At 35.3% G+C, this 13790-nt stretch overlaps 1 protein-coding gene across 20 annotated transcripts in view; it reads right to left on the bottom strand.

Annotated features, from left to right (window-relative positions):
- Positions 1 to 13790, bottom strand: part of LOC127964594 (tensin-1) — a 282126-nt gene that overhangs the window by 64745 nt on the left and 203591 nt on the right. For 17 of the 20 annotated variants that reach the window (XM_052564840.1, XM_052564839.1, XM_052564837.1 and 14 more), the window contains 4 exons: positions 4577 to 4626; positions 1077 to 1248; positions 665 to 715; positions 446 to 568 (listed from right to left, as the gene is read on the bottom strand). In XM_052564840.1, the coding sequence (XP_052420800.1) occupies positions 446 to 568; positions 665 to 715; positions 1077 to 1248; positions 4577 to 4626 (396 nt within the window). Of the gene's footprint in view, positions 1 to 445; positions 569 to 664; positions 716 to 1076; positions 1249 to 4576; positions 4627 to 7164; positions 7406 to 13790 lie in introns of those variants that run through there. The other 3 variants (XM_052564856.1, XM_052564853.1, XM_052564851.1) reach the window with 1 other exon arrangement.

Genomic DNA, 13790 nt, shown 5'->3' on the forward strand with positions numbered 1-13790 from the left:
AATAGAGTTAGCATGCTGCTAAACCAACACCACAATATTTTATTAAACATTAAAAAAAAAAATCTTATTAGAACTCTAATTTACTTATCTTTACTGATCTTTTTTTGTATTAAATTAAATATGCTTACTATAAATACCATTTTTTTATGTAAAATATATATTTACATAGATTATTGTCTGTAAATGTAAATATTCAAAAAAATATCAAATGTATAATATAATATAATATAATATAATATAATATAATATAATATAATATAATATAATATAATATAATATAATATAATTATTTTATGATTTTTGGAGCAGCCCTCATATCAGTAGTGCACTTACACAATCTGTAAATCCCATCTGACTGCATGATATTGTGTTGTTTGTTGCTAGTGTTACCCAAAAAAAGATGTATCCCATTCCCAAAACAGAAAAAGCACAAATGAGACAGTACCTTATTGTGTAAGACAACCACATTGTGAGTGTCAGCGCTCATCCAAGTGTCCATGGCTTTGCAGATGCTGCAGATCTTGTCCAGGGCTGGAGCATGATGGTCCGGCCAGCCAAAATCCAGCACCTTATGCAAACAAGCACACCAGAGTGAGAGTAAGAACAAAGGAACAAACATCTCCACATTAGATAACATTAAAAAGGGAAAGTAAATATTACTTACTTTGGGATTCAGCTTGGAGATATCATAGCGCTTTTCACTGAGGTTAAAGAGCTAAAAAAAATATTTATATATAAGTTAATACAAATAATACAACCATAAATAAATATAAATATATATCTTAATATAATAATATATATATATATCTTAATATAATAATATAATTATATATATAATAATATAATTATATATATATATATATATATATATATATATATATATATATATATATATATATATATATATATATATATATATATATATATATATATATATAATACATAGAATAATGAAAATGAAAAAGTTTTAAATAAATTCTATGAATATAAAGGTTTGAATTAATTGTACTTTTTTTTCCCCAAACTACTAATTCACACATTTTTGTACTCAAAGTTATTGAGCTTTTAGGTCTTACCAAGTAGTTGTCACCATGTTTGGAGCGTAGCATGGTGGCGACCTCCTTTATGTTAGCGCTGTAGCTCGGCTCTTCTACATTACTGGGGAAGCTGACAGAAATGATGCGCTCTGTGATGTAGACCAGGTCCAACTCATAGTTTTCCTCCATGGCCTGGATCAAACTCAAGCTCCTTCAAGAACCAGAGGATCAGAGAATGGATAGAGAACTTCAGCATTTACAGTTCATGTCTGCTACCTCCCAACATTCGCTCAAGCAAGGCTTGTGTCTCAGCACATGACATCACAAAATCATCACATTTTTCCCAAAGAACACCTCACCTCAAACATGTCAGCGCTGGACAGTTTATTAAAGCATATCTGATCTTCAGTTTGGCTTGAATAAAATACATTGGGGAAAGATTGATTGCGGAGATAAACAAAGGAGATATGAACATATCCTGCATTCCCTGTATGCAAAGAAATCTATTTGGTCACTGTTGAGGCGTAAGCCTGCCAAAGATGTAACCACAATCAGGACCCCCATCTGTGACCTCACTCTCTCCTCAGGTCTGGATTTCAAGGCAATCAGGGAGTAATAGAGCCATATTTTAATCTATAGGGCTTGGTTACAAAACCTAGTGAGATTCTTAAGGCGGCATCATTTCAGTGTGCTCCCAAAAAAAAAAAAAGTTCAAAAGGGTAGAATGCATGATGACAAGCTCTACTGCAAACAATATCTTAAAAGAAAATCAAAGTATATATATATATACTGTGACGAGTCAGCGAGGAGGAGGAGTTGCGAGAGGGATAACTGCCCGGAGAGGAATCCCCGCCCCCGTTTGGAGCCTGGTTGAGGATGGTAGCAATCCCGTGTGGGCGGCGCCCTGATGATGGGGATGTCGCTTGGGAGGTGGAATGTGACGAGTCAGCTGCCTCCTCCCTGATTGTCACCGGCAGCCCGTCCTAAATCGCCGCCCTTCACCAGGCTCCCGACTGGAGTGGGTGTGTGAGAGGAGGGGCGCTGGACGAGTCAGGGCTGGCGGCATGTGATGGGGCACACCTGAAGGAAATAGAGCCTCATCACAGCCGCTGTTTAAAGGCCCAACGCGCCTTTCCTCGGGAGACCGGTCTCTTCCCCCATAACACACTGGTGTCCTCGTGGGTCCAGGAAGGGTGCGTTGAGGGACTCCCGCACCACAAGAGACATGAGCTGCCGGACCCGCGATCCGGAGGAGAACCGCACCCATTTACACGGCCGACGGGCCAGGATGCCGGGCCGTCCATCGCCTACCAGCGCCGCGGCCAACGAGAGTGATGCGGCCGCTAGAGGAATTCTCTGTAAACCCTAGAGATTGTTGTGTGTGGAAATCTCAGTAGAACAGAAGTTTTTGAAATACTCAGACCAGCCCGTCTGGCACCAACAATCATTCCACGTTCAAAAGACACTTAAATCCCCTTTCTTCCCCATTGTGATGCTCAATTTGAACTCCTCCACCACATCTAGATGCCTCAATGCATTGAGCTGCTGCCATGTGATTGGCTGATTAGCAATTTGTGCTACCAAGCAATTGAACAGGAGTACCTAATAAAGTGGCCGGTGAGTGTGTATACAGTGTGTGTGTGTGTGTGTGTGTGTGTGTGTGTGTATATATATATATATATATATATATATATATATATATATATATATATATATATATATATACGAACAGTACTGTGCAAAAGTTTTAGGCCACTAGTATTTTCCTCAACAACAACAAAAAAAAAACTCACACAAAAAAGGTTTTAAGTCTGTTATTTATATCTTTTGCTGTAGTTTGTCAGTAGTAAATATCAGTTTACATTTCTAAACATTATTTTTGCCAGGATGTAATAATCCGGTGAGATTTTTGTTTGCACAAGGAGCCTGACAGCACCCTGTGCTCCACACAGATATCTGATCTCATCATCATCAGTCTGTCTGGAATAACATGAAGAAACAGAACAAACTGAGACAGACTCAATCCAGAAGAACTGTGACAATGTCTCTAAAACGCTTCAAGAAACCTATCTGCAAAGCTCCCTGAAAAACAATGCGCAAGTGCACCTACAACAAAAGTTTATTTTTATATGAATGTGAGTGGTACAGTATATGACATACAAACATTGTTCTTGCACCACGGTCTGGGAAAACATGCTCAGCACTGCAAAACTTTCATGAGATTCTGGCTGAGTGTGTGGAAAATACAAGGCGTAACAACCCCTAAACAGTCCTTTAATGATGAGGAACATTTGGCGCATTCACTCACTTTTAAGCAAACATATACACTAACCTTATTCATTAAGCACAAATAATCCATCTTTACCAGGTTCTTAGTCTATTTGTCTGTTGCTTGTAAACTAAAATCGGAAGTAGTTATTCATTAAGTGATGATCAAATTATGGCAGAGGAGTGGATGATTTCAGGTCTGTGGATCTCAAATGCTTTTCATAGATTATGTGGGCATGTTTGCACTTTTACCTGATTTGCATAATATAAAGAATGCAAATAAAACAGCGCTATCAGCAGGTGCAGTTTTCATTCTCCAGAACTGAACCACAGTGCAGTATCTACTGCACGAACACCATCTACCAATGAAAACAGGAATGTGCTTTTTGGCAGAAAAACAAAGGGTCCCAAGGGTGATTCCCAAAACAAGAGACAAATGAAATAGCAGCCCATGTAAACAAAATGCAAAAATTCCCCATGGTAGCTGAAATGGGACCTATTTGTAGTGGTGAATTTCACAAAGCGTCTTCTCACAGCCTGGCATGAACACACCCAACAGCTGAGAGACATGAGACCATCGGAATGGATCAGAGATCAACTCCAGTGTTACATAACACAAGATTAATCTTTCATTTGTTTTGATTATTCTTATCTTTTGGTTTGCATCCATCGAGTTCCAAATAAAAAGAATAATAGAATAATCAAGTGAGATGAAGAACATTTGACTTGTGTAAAAGAATCCAAATATAGCCATTACCACATTTTTATCTAAAATACTGTATAAACTTTGTTTTAGTTTACCTTCCATAAACACTGATATAAACTATTTTTAGAAAGATAAACAATCCTAAAAATGTTATTACAAATTTGTTGCACTTTCAAAAGAAAGTATATGTATGTTAAAACTAATGTGTTAATATGGTAACAAGGATTTGTTTTCGTGCCTCCTTTACTGTTTGTATCTATAGCAAATGATCACTCAAGATAAACATGCCGTTATTTATCTACTTTACTGTATGTGAGAGACAAGCCCTATTAGGACATTGTAAGTTATCTCTGGAGATTGTGTAGATGCTTTAAAGAGTGTTTATTCACCGTACTTATAAACTGCAATAAAGAATGTGAGACTGATCTGAGCAGAGTCAAATGTCAACCAGCACTGGATTTAGGAATGCTATGAAGATCCCTTGAGATGTTCACTAAAGCAGTATACAGCAACACATGAGATACTGACTGAACTGATTTCTGATGAAGACAAAGACGTCTCTTACCTAGATGGTCTGCGTCGAGACTCCACGCTCTTGGAGGATTTGGTTGAGCCCTAAAAGAAAAGAAAATTCTAGTTAGGATCACGAAAATGTAGCTGAGTAAAGCCGGTGGAGGAACTAGATTTATGCTTCCTGAAGGAAACAGTCAGATAAAGCAGAGGTAAAGTTTTAGGCCATCAGAGGCGATTCCCAATTGCTTTATTTTGGTTAAGCACAACATTTAAAAAAAATAATCTGAAAAAGTGCCTACAGGGAGCTCCATGATCATTTGTAACGAATGCTGCCGCGTGAAAAGATGTCAATTCTTAATGGCCACATATGTATGAAAATCAATACAGTGCAACAGACACAACGTCTATGCACAGTAAATGTCTATATATGTATGCATGCAGTTCTAAACTCAGAACATTCTATCAATGGAAGATAATATATAAAATATATAAAAATATAGTTTGGAACTGACACAACATACAGCAAACTCTCTGTTTAGCCTATGCAGATAATCTCAAAATGACCAAATCATGTCCAATTAGCCTGGCTGATAAAGTAGTCTATCACTAATATAATGATCTCACGAATACGACAGTTTCCAGATGTTTTTAGCCCATTTCCTGTTTAAAAATGACCGTAACCCAGTTATCCTCATGGGAGGTTTACTGTTCATCTCCAGAGCCTTGGCTGTCCTGCTGATTACATCAATGAAAAGGCCATTTGTTTGGACAGTTCATGTACTTTTATTTTGTATTAATCTGTATGTAAAACTGTGTTGATATAGTCTGAAGAGAGCTGATGTAAGCATGTAAGGTCTGTATCTAACACTAAGCATGTTCTCTTAGCTGTATATACTGTAAATGCAATGACACCTTGTGAAGTGAGGGATGAAATAAAATGAAAGATGTGTCATCTATTCACTATACTTGGTTTGGTGTGGGTAGTGGAATAAAAATACACGTTTCACCTGTAAAATTATATTTAGAGGCCAAGTAAAGTCAAAGTGTTAATGGTCTCGCAAAAGAAGGATAAGCCTTGAAAGATGCGTGGTTTACGCTCACCATCTAAATAACATACTAGTGCATGACTGACATGACTAAAAAGGAACAATGCTTACTAAGAAAACCCAGAATCCAACATATAATTACAAACAGTGTTTGGGCCTTTTCTAGAAACTGCATGGACTTTGCATGTGGTTTCCCATATGTAGCAGTCTTAGAATAGTATAGAACAACTTAAAGAAAACGAAATGATGGGAAATTTTCAAGTTCAACGGTCTCCAATAAGAAAACAACACAGTGAGGTTGGGATCCTGGGAATTTCTTGGGAACTGAGAAATTGCTTGATGAGTATTGTCTAAAAGCAGTACATAAACATGAATCAACTAAGGAAATTACCAAGAATATACTGTCTTAAACAAAACACATTTGGAATTTCATTTAGGAAATAGCAAAGGCATAGACGGCATAGGCAAAATTACTGTTTTTAAACAGTTTTCCCAAACCAATTTGCCATCAGTTAGCAAATAGATAGTCCCAACACAAACTCTTGCAATTGGTCAATGCTGTAAAAAAAAAAAAAAAAAAAAAACTTTTAACAAACAGTTACACACATCACCTAATTGCCAGGACTTTTCCAGGTCTGGAAATTACAACACTAACTGTGGGTACCCTCAATATTTTATTTAATGAATTCTCTATGCACTTAAAGAAACAGTCCACCTAAAAATGAAATTCTGTCATCATTTACTCATCGTCATTTTTTATTTATAAGAACGTGTCAGTGTTTTTTTCCACACGATGAAAGTCAATGGGGTCCAAAACAACACTGACTCACAATGTACGCACAGAAAAACAAATCTAAAATATATTGTTAAGTCAGTCATAAAGGTTTGAAACAACACGAGGTTGAGTTTCAGAATTTTAACTGTTGGGTGAGCTGTCCCTTTAAACAGCATTCATTAATGTAAAATGTTCCCACAGCGTTCATTTCCTAAATAATTCTCCTTTCCAAGAATCCAGTGAAATCTATTACAATATTGTTTGCACGTATCGTATTTAGAGCCTAATCGAGCTTTCAATGAACAGACTGTAAAAGACCATTAACACATTTTGTAGGCTAGCACACTTTTGTGTGTATAGATTACTGGGCCAGGCCATTATGAACGATCATAAAACACAAGGAAATACAAATAAGCCATACTAAGAGAGACTGCCAAAGTTGCTCACTTATAGCCCGATAAAAAGCCATTGCGATGCACTTGAGTAAAACACCCTGGCATTGCAAACCCTCTCTATCCATCCGCTGGGTCCACCTTCCATCTCTCGCCACATGGTGCCCGGCTCCAAAAACATTCCCTTAATCAGCCGATAATTGCGACCCCCAGAAGGACAGCCAAGAAAGGGTGGGTGGGGGGTTGGAAGGGGTCTCTGCAGGGCTTGATCAAAACCAGCTGGAAACGCTGCTTTCGAGCAGGCCCGACAAATGAACAATCAGAGAGTGCAGGAACTAAAGCGAAGGAAAGCTTTAAGGGAAAACGTTGCCTACAAGAGCTCCAATCTGGAAAGGAGCGAAAGTTGGGAAGAAACCCGAAGGCCTACCTTGAACAGGTAACCCGTACTCCACCTCCAAGCATTGCGAATGGAGGACAAACGCCTCCGTAGAGAGCCGCTGGGATTCATGGCTGGGAATTAATGCTTCCCTTTTCCTTGCAGTCCCCTTTTCCTGAAACGCGCCCCACGTTCCTGGCTCTATTTTGGTTGTGTGCTGTGCCGAAGATGCCGCATGCCTGGCTTCAAACTCAAGCGGACCGCAGCTTTCTTCCTTCTCCCACTCGCAGAGTAACTCTTTCCCTTGTTTTGTTCCCTCCCGCCTCCTTCTCCTGCCCCTCCCTTTTCCTCGGCACCTCTCCCTTCCCTCTTTCCCATGCTGTACATGTGTGTGTGTGCTGCTGCCACCCGCGTTTGTTTGGATCTTCGGTCTAGCCTTTGCTCCCTCTTGGGTCATACACTTAGCAGCTGACTGGAGGAAATGATCATCCCGACCTCACGGCTTCAGCTATTCACAGTTGTGTCCCCTCCAGTAAAACACGGCCTATCACCTCCTTTTACACTAGAATACAAACGTATGGTTCACTTTTTCATTTAAAGTGGTCAAATCAAGTTATGCATAGCTTTTATCCCTAAGGTCCACTTAGGTTGCTAAAAATAGCTGTGATTTAGATTTTCATGAGTGTTTTCCATCCTCTCACTGACCTTGAAGCAAGCTATGTACTTTTGCTGCCATGTCTAAAAGAGATTTCTATGCAAACCTTCACTTTGTATGTGAAATTAACCCCTTTTACAGAATGAGATGATGTTTCCACAGCTATTAACAACTGCAAATCTAACAAAGTATTATTATTATTTTAAATAACTACATAATGGATTTTTACAGTCTGCTGATTTAAAGTTTAATTAGTCTTTGAATGCTATAAAGATAGTATTTCCTTACATTGAAAAAAAAAAAACATTTAAAAAATAATTACATAGAAATGACAAGTTTGACAATGACAAGTACCATAAAATTTTGTCTGAAATAGTATTTTCTTGTAATATTTAACATTTTCATAAAAATGTGATATACATTTATAATATTAAACTGTATTACATTACCTTGATATTAAACTATTTTATGATACTAACGCAACAGCTGAAAAAGGGACAGCACAGCTTTGTTTTATCTGACCGCTATAATCAATCTCTTGATAGTTTTGTCCACTTTTGTAAAGTTATAGAAATGCTGTTTGAAGCATATGGGAACAGACAATTGTATACTTGTTCTAGTTTACATTCAACACTATAGAAGTTTACCCAACTATGATGACTTCCATTTATAAGAACCCCAGGAATGTGAAAATGACATTCAACGATTTTCTGCACACACACACATTGGTTGCACATTTTCTGTCGTGTCTAACACAGATTTAACTGCCTTGTCCTTCAACAACAGTCTTTCCAAAAGCCTGCATCATATTGTGACAAATTCACAAAACACATCTGCTCTGAAATGTGCTGTGCACACTGTTAAATCCCATTTCAATTAGCTTCAAAGTCACTTACATGCTAGTGCACGCTTCAGAGTTGACAAAATGCACACCCACACACACACATATATGTATATATAGTGCTGTCAAACGATTAATCGCAATCATATCCAAAATAAAAGTTTTTGTTTTTTACATAATGTGTGTATACTGTGTATATTTATTGTGTATATTTAAATACACATACAGTATATATTTAGAAAATATTTCCATATATTTATATTCATATAATTGATATTATACACCTGTTAAATGTATAACCATAACATTTTTAAATATTTTTATATATACACGGAAATATTTTCAAAATATACTGTATGTGTGTGTGTATTTACATTTACATAATAAATATACTAAAGCGTTTTTGATGTGTAAATGTGGGCAGTTCTATGCTAATGTTATAACTGTTTTGACGTCAATGTCGTAGAAGTTCAGAAAAAAATGTTGCACATTTTTCTTCAATAAATGCTCTTTTTGTACTAGGAAGAACGTTTTGAGTTCTCAGAGTTACAGTATGCTTTCACAGTACAATGAACTCTTTATCTCAAAAGATGAGGAAAAATGTGATTCCTCACAATATGACTCATCTAAATCAGAGCCAGAAGGAATAAGACGTCATATGGCTATACTCAAACCCAACACATTTTCAAAATCTCTCTATCCCAGTCACTGCTTCAGAAGGACAATTATGGTCTAAATGAGAAATGAGAGAAAAAGACAAACATGTTATCAAACTCTGTCTGAAAAATAAGCTCTGAACTAAAACGAAAAAGCACACCACAGGAATTAACATGACAAACTGATTCTTCAGATTCAAAGGGTTTGTTATTGTGAATCAAAGACATCCGCAGAACCACAACTAAGAGAGACACTAGAGGTGAGGGTGGTGCACATCTCCCATGATGCCTCAAGAATGAGTAATACTGCCCGACATAGCTGCAAACACGCATTGCTCAAAACATCAAGAGAGCTATATTTCACATTATTTACAGAAATGCAAAATGCAAAGAATATAGAATGATGAATGGCTATTTTAATGTACTGCAATGTCCAACGGTTTGGCATCAGAAGTCTATAGAAAATCCATCTGAAATAATATAAAATGCATATGGGATTTAAATCACAATTCATGTTATGTTTAAGGTTGCTTTGTTCGAGCTCATGAGGGAGAAACTGAATGTGATTTAAATTCAGCAACTTAAAGGTTTCTTAAACTGTGCTGGTTTCTGGGTGGCACATTTCTGTCCAATTGATTAGAGAGGGAGACCAATTTGTACATGGCATATTAACCACACAAAACGACTTCCAGTCCGAAACCGCAACAACAATCAGCAGTTTATGGAGAGGAGGTTTTGCATTCCAAAGACAGGTAGGTGAAGTGCAATTTGATGTGTAATCATCTTAAAATATTATGCACATGTCATTCAAAATAGCAAAATGTAATGCAATAGTCAAAGATTTGACATCTTCAATCTTCGGTAACACTTTAGAATACTGTTTCTTACTTACTACATAACTTATAAGGAATTATTGAAGAACTAACAGGTGATTATTCATTAACACTTAACTCACTACTGTTAACTACTAAGAAAGATGTGTTAATTAATCTGTATGTAATATAATTCTATGATTATGTTAAGTAACAGTTAGCTAATCAATAACTAATGTATTCTGTCATACCTCCTGAAGAGCTACTATTAATGATCTACTAGTTAGGGTTCAAGAAAAATAACTATGAAGTAACTACTAATGAACAGTTTTACACAATTACATTGAATTGTGACCCTTTCATATAAATGATATTAGCAATAATAGTAGTAGTATGAAAATGCAATATTAATAAATGCAATACATTTTATAGAGGTTTTGCCTATGTAGTAAATTGTTTTGTGAGTGTGTTTTGTAAGAAATCACCTTCCAGTAGGATCCCCACTCCAGTGCCTTGTGATAACTTACCTTAGTTTTTATATTTTATATACAGTACTGTATGTGTGCCTCCTCAGCATATACCACATTATATATATATATATATATATATATATATATATATATATATATATATATATATATATATATATATATATATGTATATATATATATATATATATATATATATATATATATATACACACACACACCAGGAAAAGTGAAAATACAGGTACCCAATTTGTAATTAATAAAGAATTATAAAATAATTATGCAGGACTTATTTTGAACCTGAAACATTAGGCCTATTCTAAAGTGAAAATATTGGGAACCCATTAGTAATTAATAAAGAATTATCAGATAATTCCTGAAGAATTACTTAGAATCTGAAACAGTATTCTAAAGTGAAAACATAGGGGACCCATTAGTAATTAATAATTAATGATCAAATAATTCTGAATGACTTATTTTGAACCTGAAACATTTTGCAATATTTTGCTGTGCGATTTTCTCCTATCCAATGAGTGGCATTACAACCACAGATACACAAAAGCACAGCATAAAATTACAAATCACATCCATTTTATTTGTTTGCTGTACTCCATATCTTTAGAATCCAGATGTTTGCAAGGAACAGATCCAAATTCAGCCCTTTATCAATCGATCTTCATCTTCATTCTCAGCAACAGCGACCGTCACACAGTCAAAGCCCGCGCTCATTATGATATGATTTGAATGTGAAAATAGCGCCAGTGCGCCACCCTCGAGAAACGTTACGACACGGTTTACGGCACTGATAACGAACTCTCATTGGTTCTCACCTAATTCGTCACAGATTGTGACATGCCGTGTTTCAGTTGATAGACATTTGAAATCAGTCCCGCGCCAATGCGCCTTCACGGAGAGAAGACAGATTCATAATTTCACGGATTCATAAATTTAAATCTCATCTGTACCTTATAAAAACTATTACCTCCAGAGAGGACTGCGACTGGAACTCATTATCATTTGAACTGCTTTTGGTACCACTTTTGATCTTTTCGCAAAAAATAAATGATTAATGTTACGTTTGTTTGTCTGTTATTTGTTTATTTATAACAGTAACGTTATGTAGTTTTAAGAAATGGTTATTGGTAGGTTTAGGAGTAGGTGTAGAATTAACGTTAGTGGCTCAAAATAACGTTTTAATGTTATATTTTTACTAAAATTGTGTTTTATTATGTTTTATTCTTTTAACAATCTGTATAAATTGGGTAGGTTTAGGTTCGGGTGGGGTTACGCATTTTTCTATGGATAACTGACTGGTCAGAGAACATGTTCTATCTGTACGTATTTTAGGTTGTTTTTATTTAAATTTAGTTACGTATCGAACCTGTAATTACGTACAGATAATACGTAAAAAACACTGTAAATACGTAAAGGTACATACGTATTGGACAGTTTTAATTTACAAATATGAATGAAACGTTTAAATATGTACATTTTGATTGTGAGATCAGGCTGAATTATTAGATAATTCCTCAAGAATTACTTCGAATCTGAAACAGTATTCTAAAGTGAAAACATAGGGAACCGATTAGTAATTAATAAAGAATTATCAAATAATTCCTGAAGAATTAATTAGAATCTGAAACAGTATTCTAAAGTGAAAACACAGGGAACCGATTAGTAATTAATAATTTAACCTTAACTAGTAGATAATTAATAGTAGTTATTCAGGAGGTATCACAGAATATATTAGTTATTAGCAAACTTAACACTATCATAAAATTATATTACATACTGATTAATTAACACATCTTTCTTAGTAGTTAACAGTAGTGAGTTAAGTGTTAATGAATAATCACTTGTTATTTCTTCAATAATTCCTAATTAGTTATGTAGTAAGTAAGAAACAGTATTCTAAAGTGTTACCCAATCTTCAATTTAAATGACTGTCTATCCAAAAAATACTTGTTTGTCAAATGATACTTCCTATCTCAAGCTACAGTAAGTAAGATCAAGGAGTATGGCAAATACTTTACGCTGATCTGTAAGTGAGTCACTACACTGAATAAGCTGCATAGATGATGCGTTTTGACCGTGGTAAACTAAATTTAAAGAGGACATTACACAAAGTTCCTACTCACATATATAGTAGAAATTCACAGTGACAGTCAGTCCCACACAGAACATACTCATGTAGAAACTTCACAGAATTCACACAGCAGTCATTCACAGTTTAACACATCCCAAACCCCTTACGTCTCGCATGTAATAAAAAATGTAGACTAATTTGTAACATTCAGCTACCAATTAGTGAAATAATATACCATACCTGTTTTAATACACCACAGACGCTATTAAAATATAGCAACCATTACAGCTTTAAATAAGGTACATTTTATATATTTAATATAAATTATAATTCACAATAAATTACATATAATATCATTATTTTTATTTTTTTTATATTTAGAATTTAGAATTAATTATTAATTATAAATAATAAACAAAATAATTATATTGAAAATTGATAATGAATAAATAACAATATGCTTATTATTAAGAGTTTTTCTTTGCCTGGCCCAGTGTAATTTTAGTATCACAGATGTATGTAGTTTTTGATTTTTGAATTAGATTTCACTTTTATATTTTCTGTTTCTGTTTTAAGCAGTTATATATATTTATACGTATGTTTTACTTTGTTTAGTTTCTGTTATTTTAATACTAAAACTAAATGAAAATGGCAAATGTTTCTTTGGCACTAAGCTGAAATAAAATTCAAAAACGAAACTGATTCATTCATCTGTTTTTTTTTTAGTTAACAGTAATAACCCTGGCTTGACTGAGGTGAGAAAATAAAAAAAAACCTGTAACCAGTCACTTTTGCTACAAGGATTTAAAGTAAAAACATAAGTTAACACTCTACCAACTGGTTGCCAAATGAACAAACACGGTAAGCAGTAATTCTACTAAGTGACACAGACTTACCAGTAAAGCATTACACTTTTAGATTAGTCAGTGAATTGTAAATCACCATGTTGGTTAAGGTTTCTAATGTCCCCCACAATGGTTCATACTGTATCCCCCTGGGTACATGCAGGGCTTTGCTTTTTACACCACTTCTTTCGGCTACGCTCCAGCTCAATATTGTATCAATAAAACGATCTAATGATGTTTCAGGGGGATTATAAGAGTCTGTTTCTCTGTCCCTAAATCTCTGAACATACTCAG

This window comes from Carassius gibelio, chromosome B9, assembly GCF_023724105.1.
Source record: "Carassius gibelio isolate Cgi1373 ecotype wild population from Czech Republic chromosome B9, carGib1.2-hapl.c, whole genome shotgun sequence".
Classification (NCBI taxonomy): Eukaryota; Metazoa; Chordata; class Actinopteri; order Cypriniformes; family Cyprinidae; genus Carassius; species Carassius gibelio.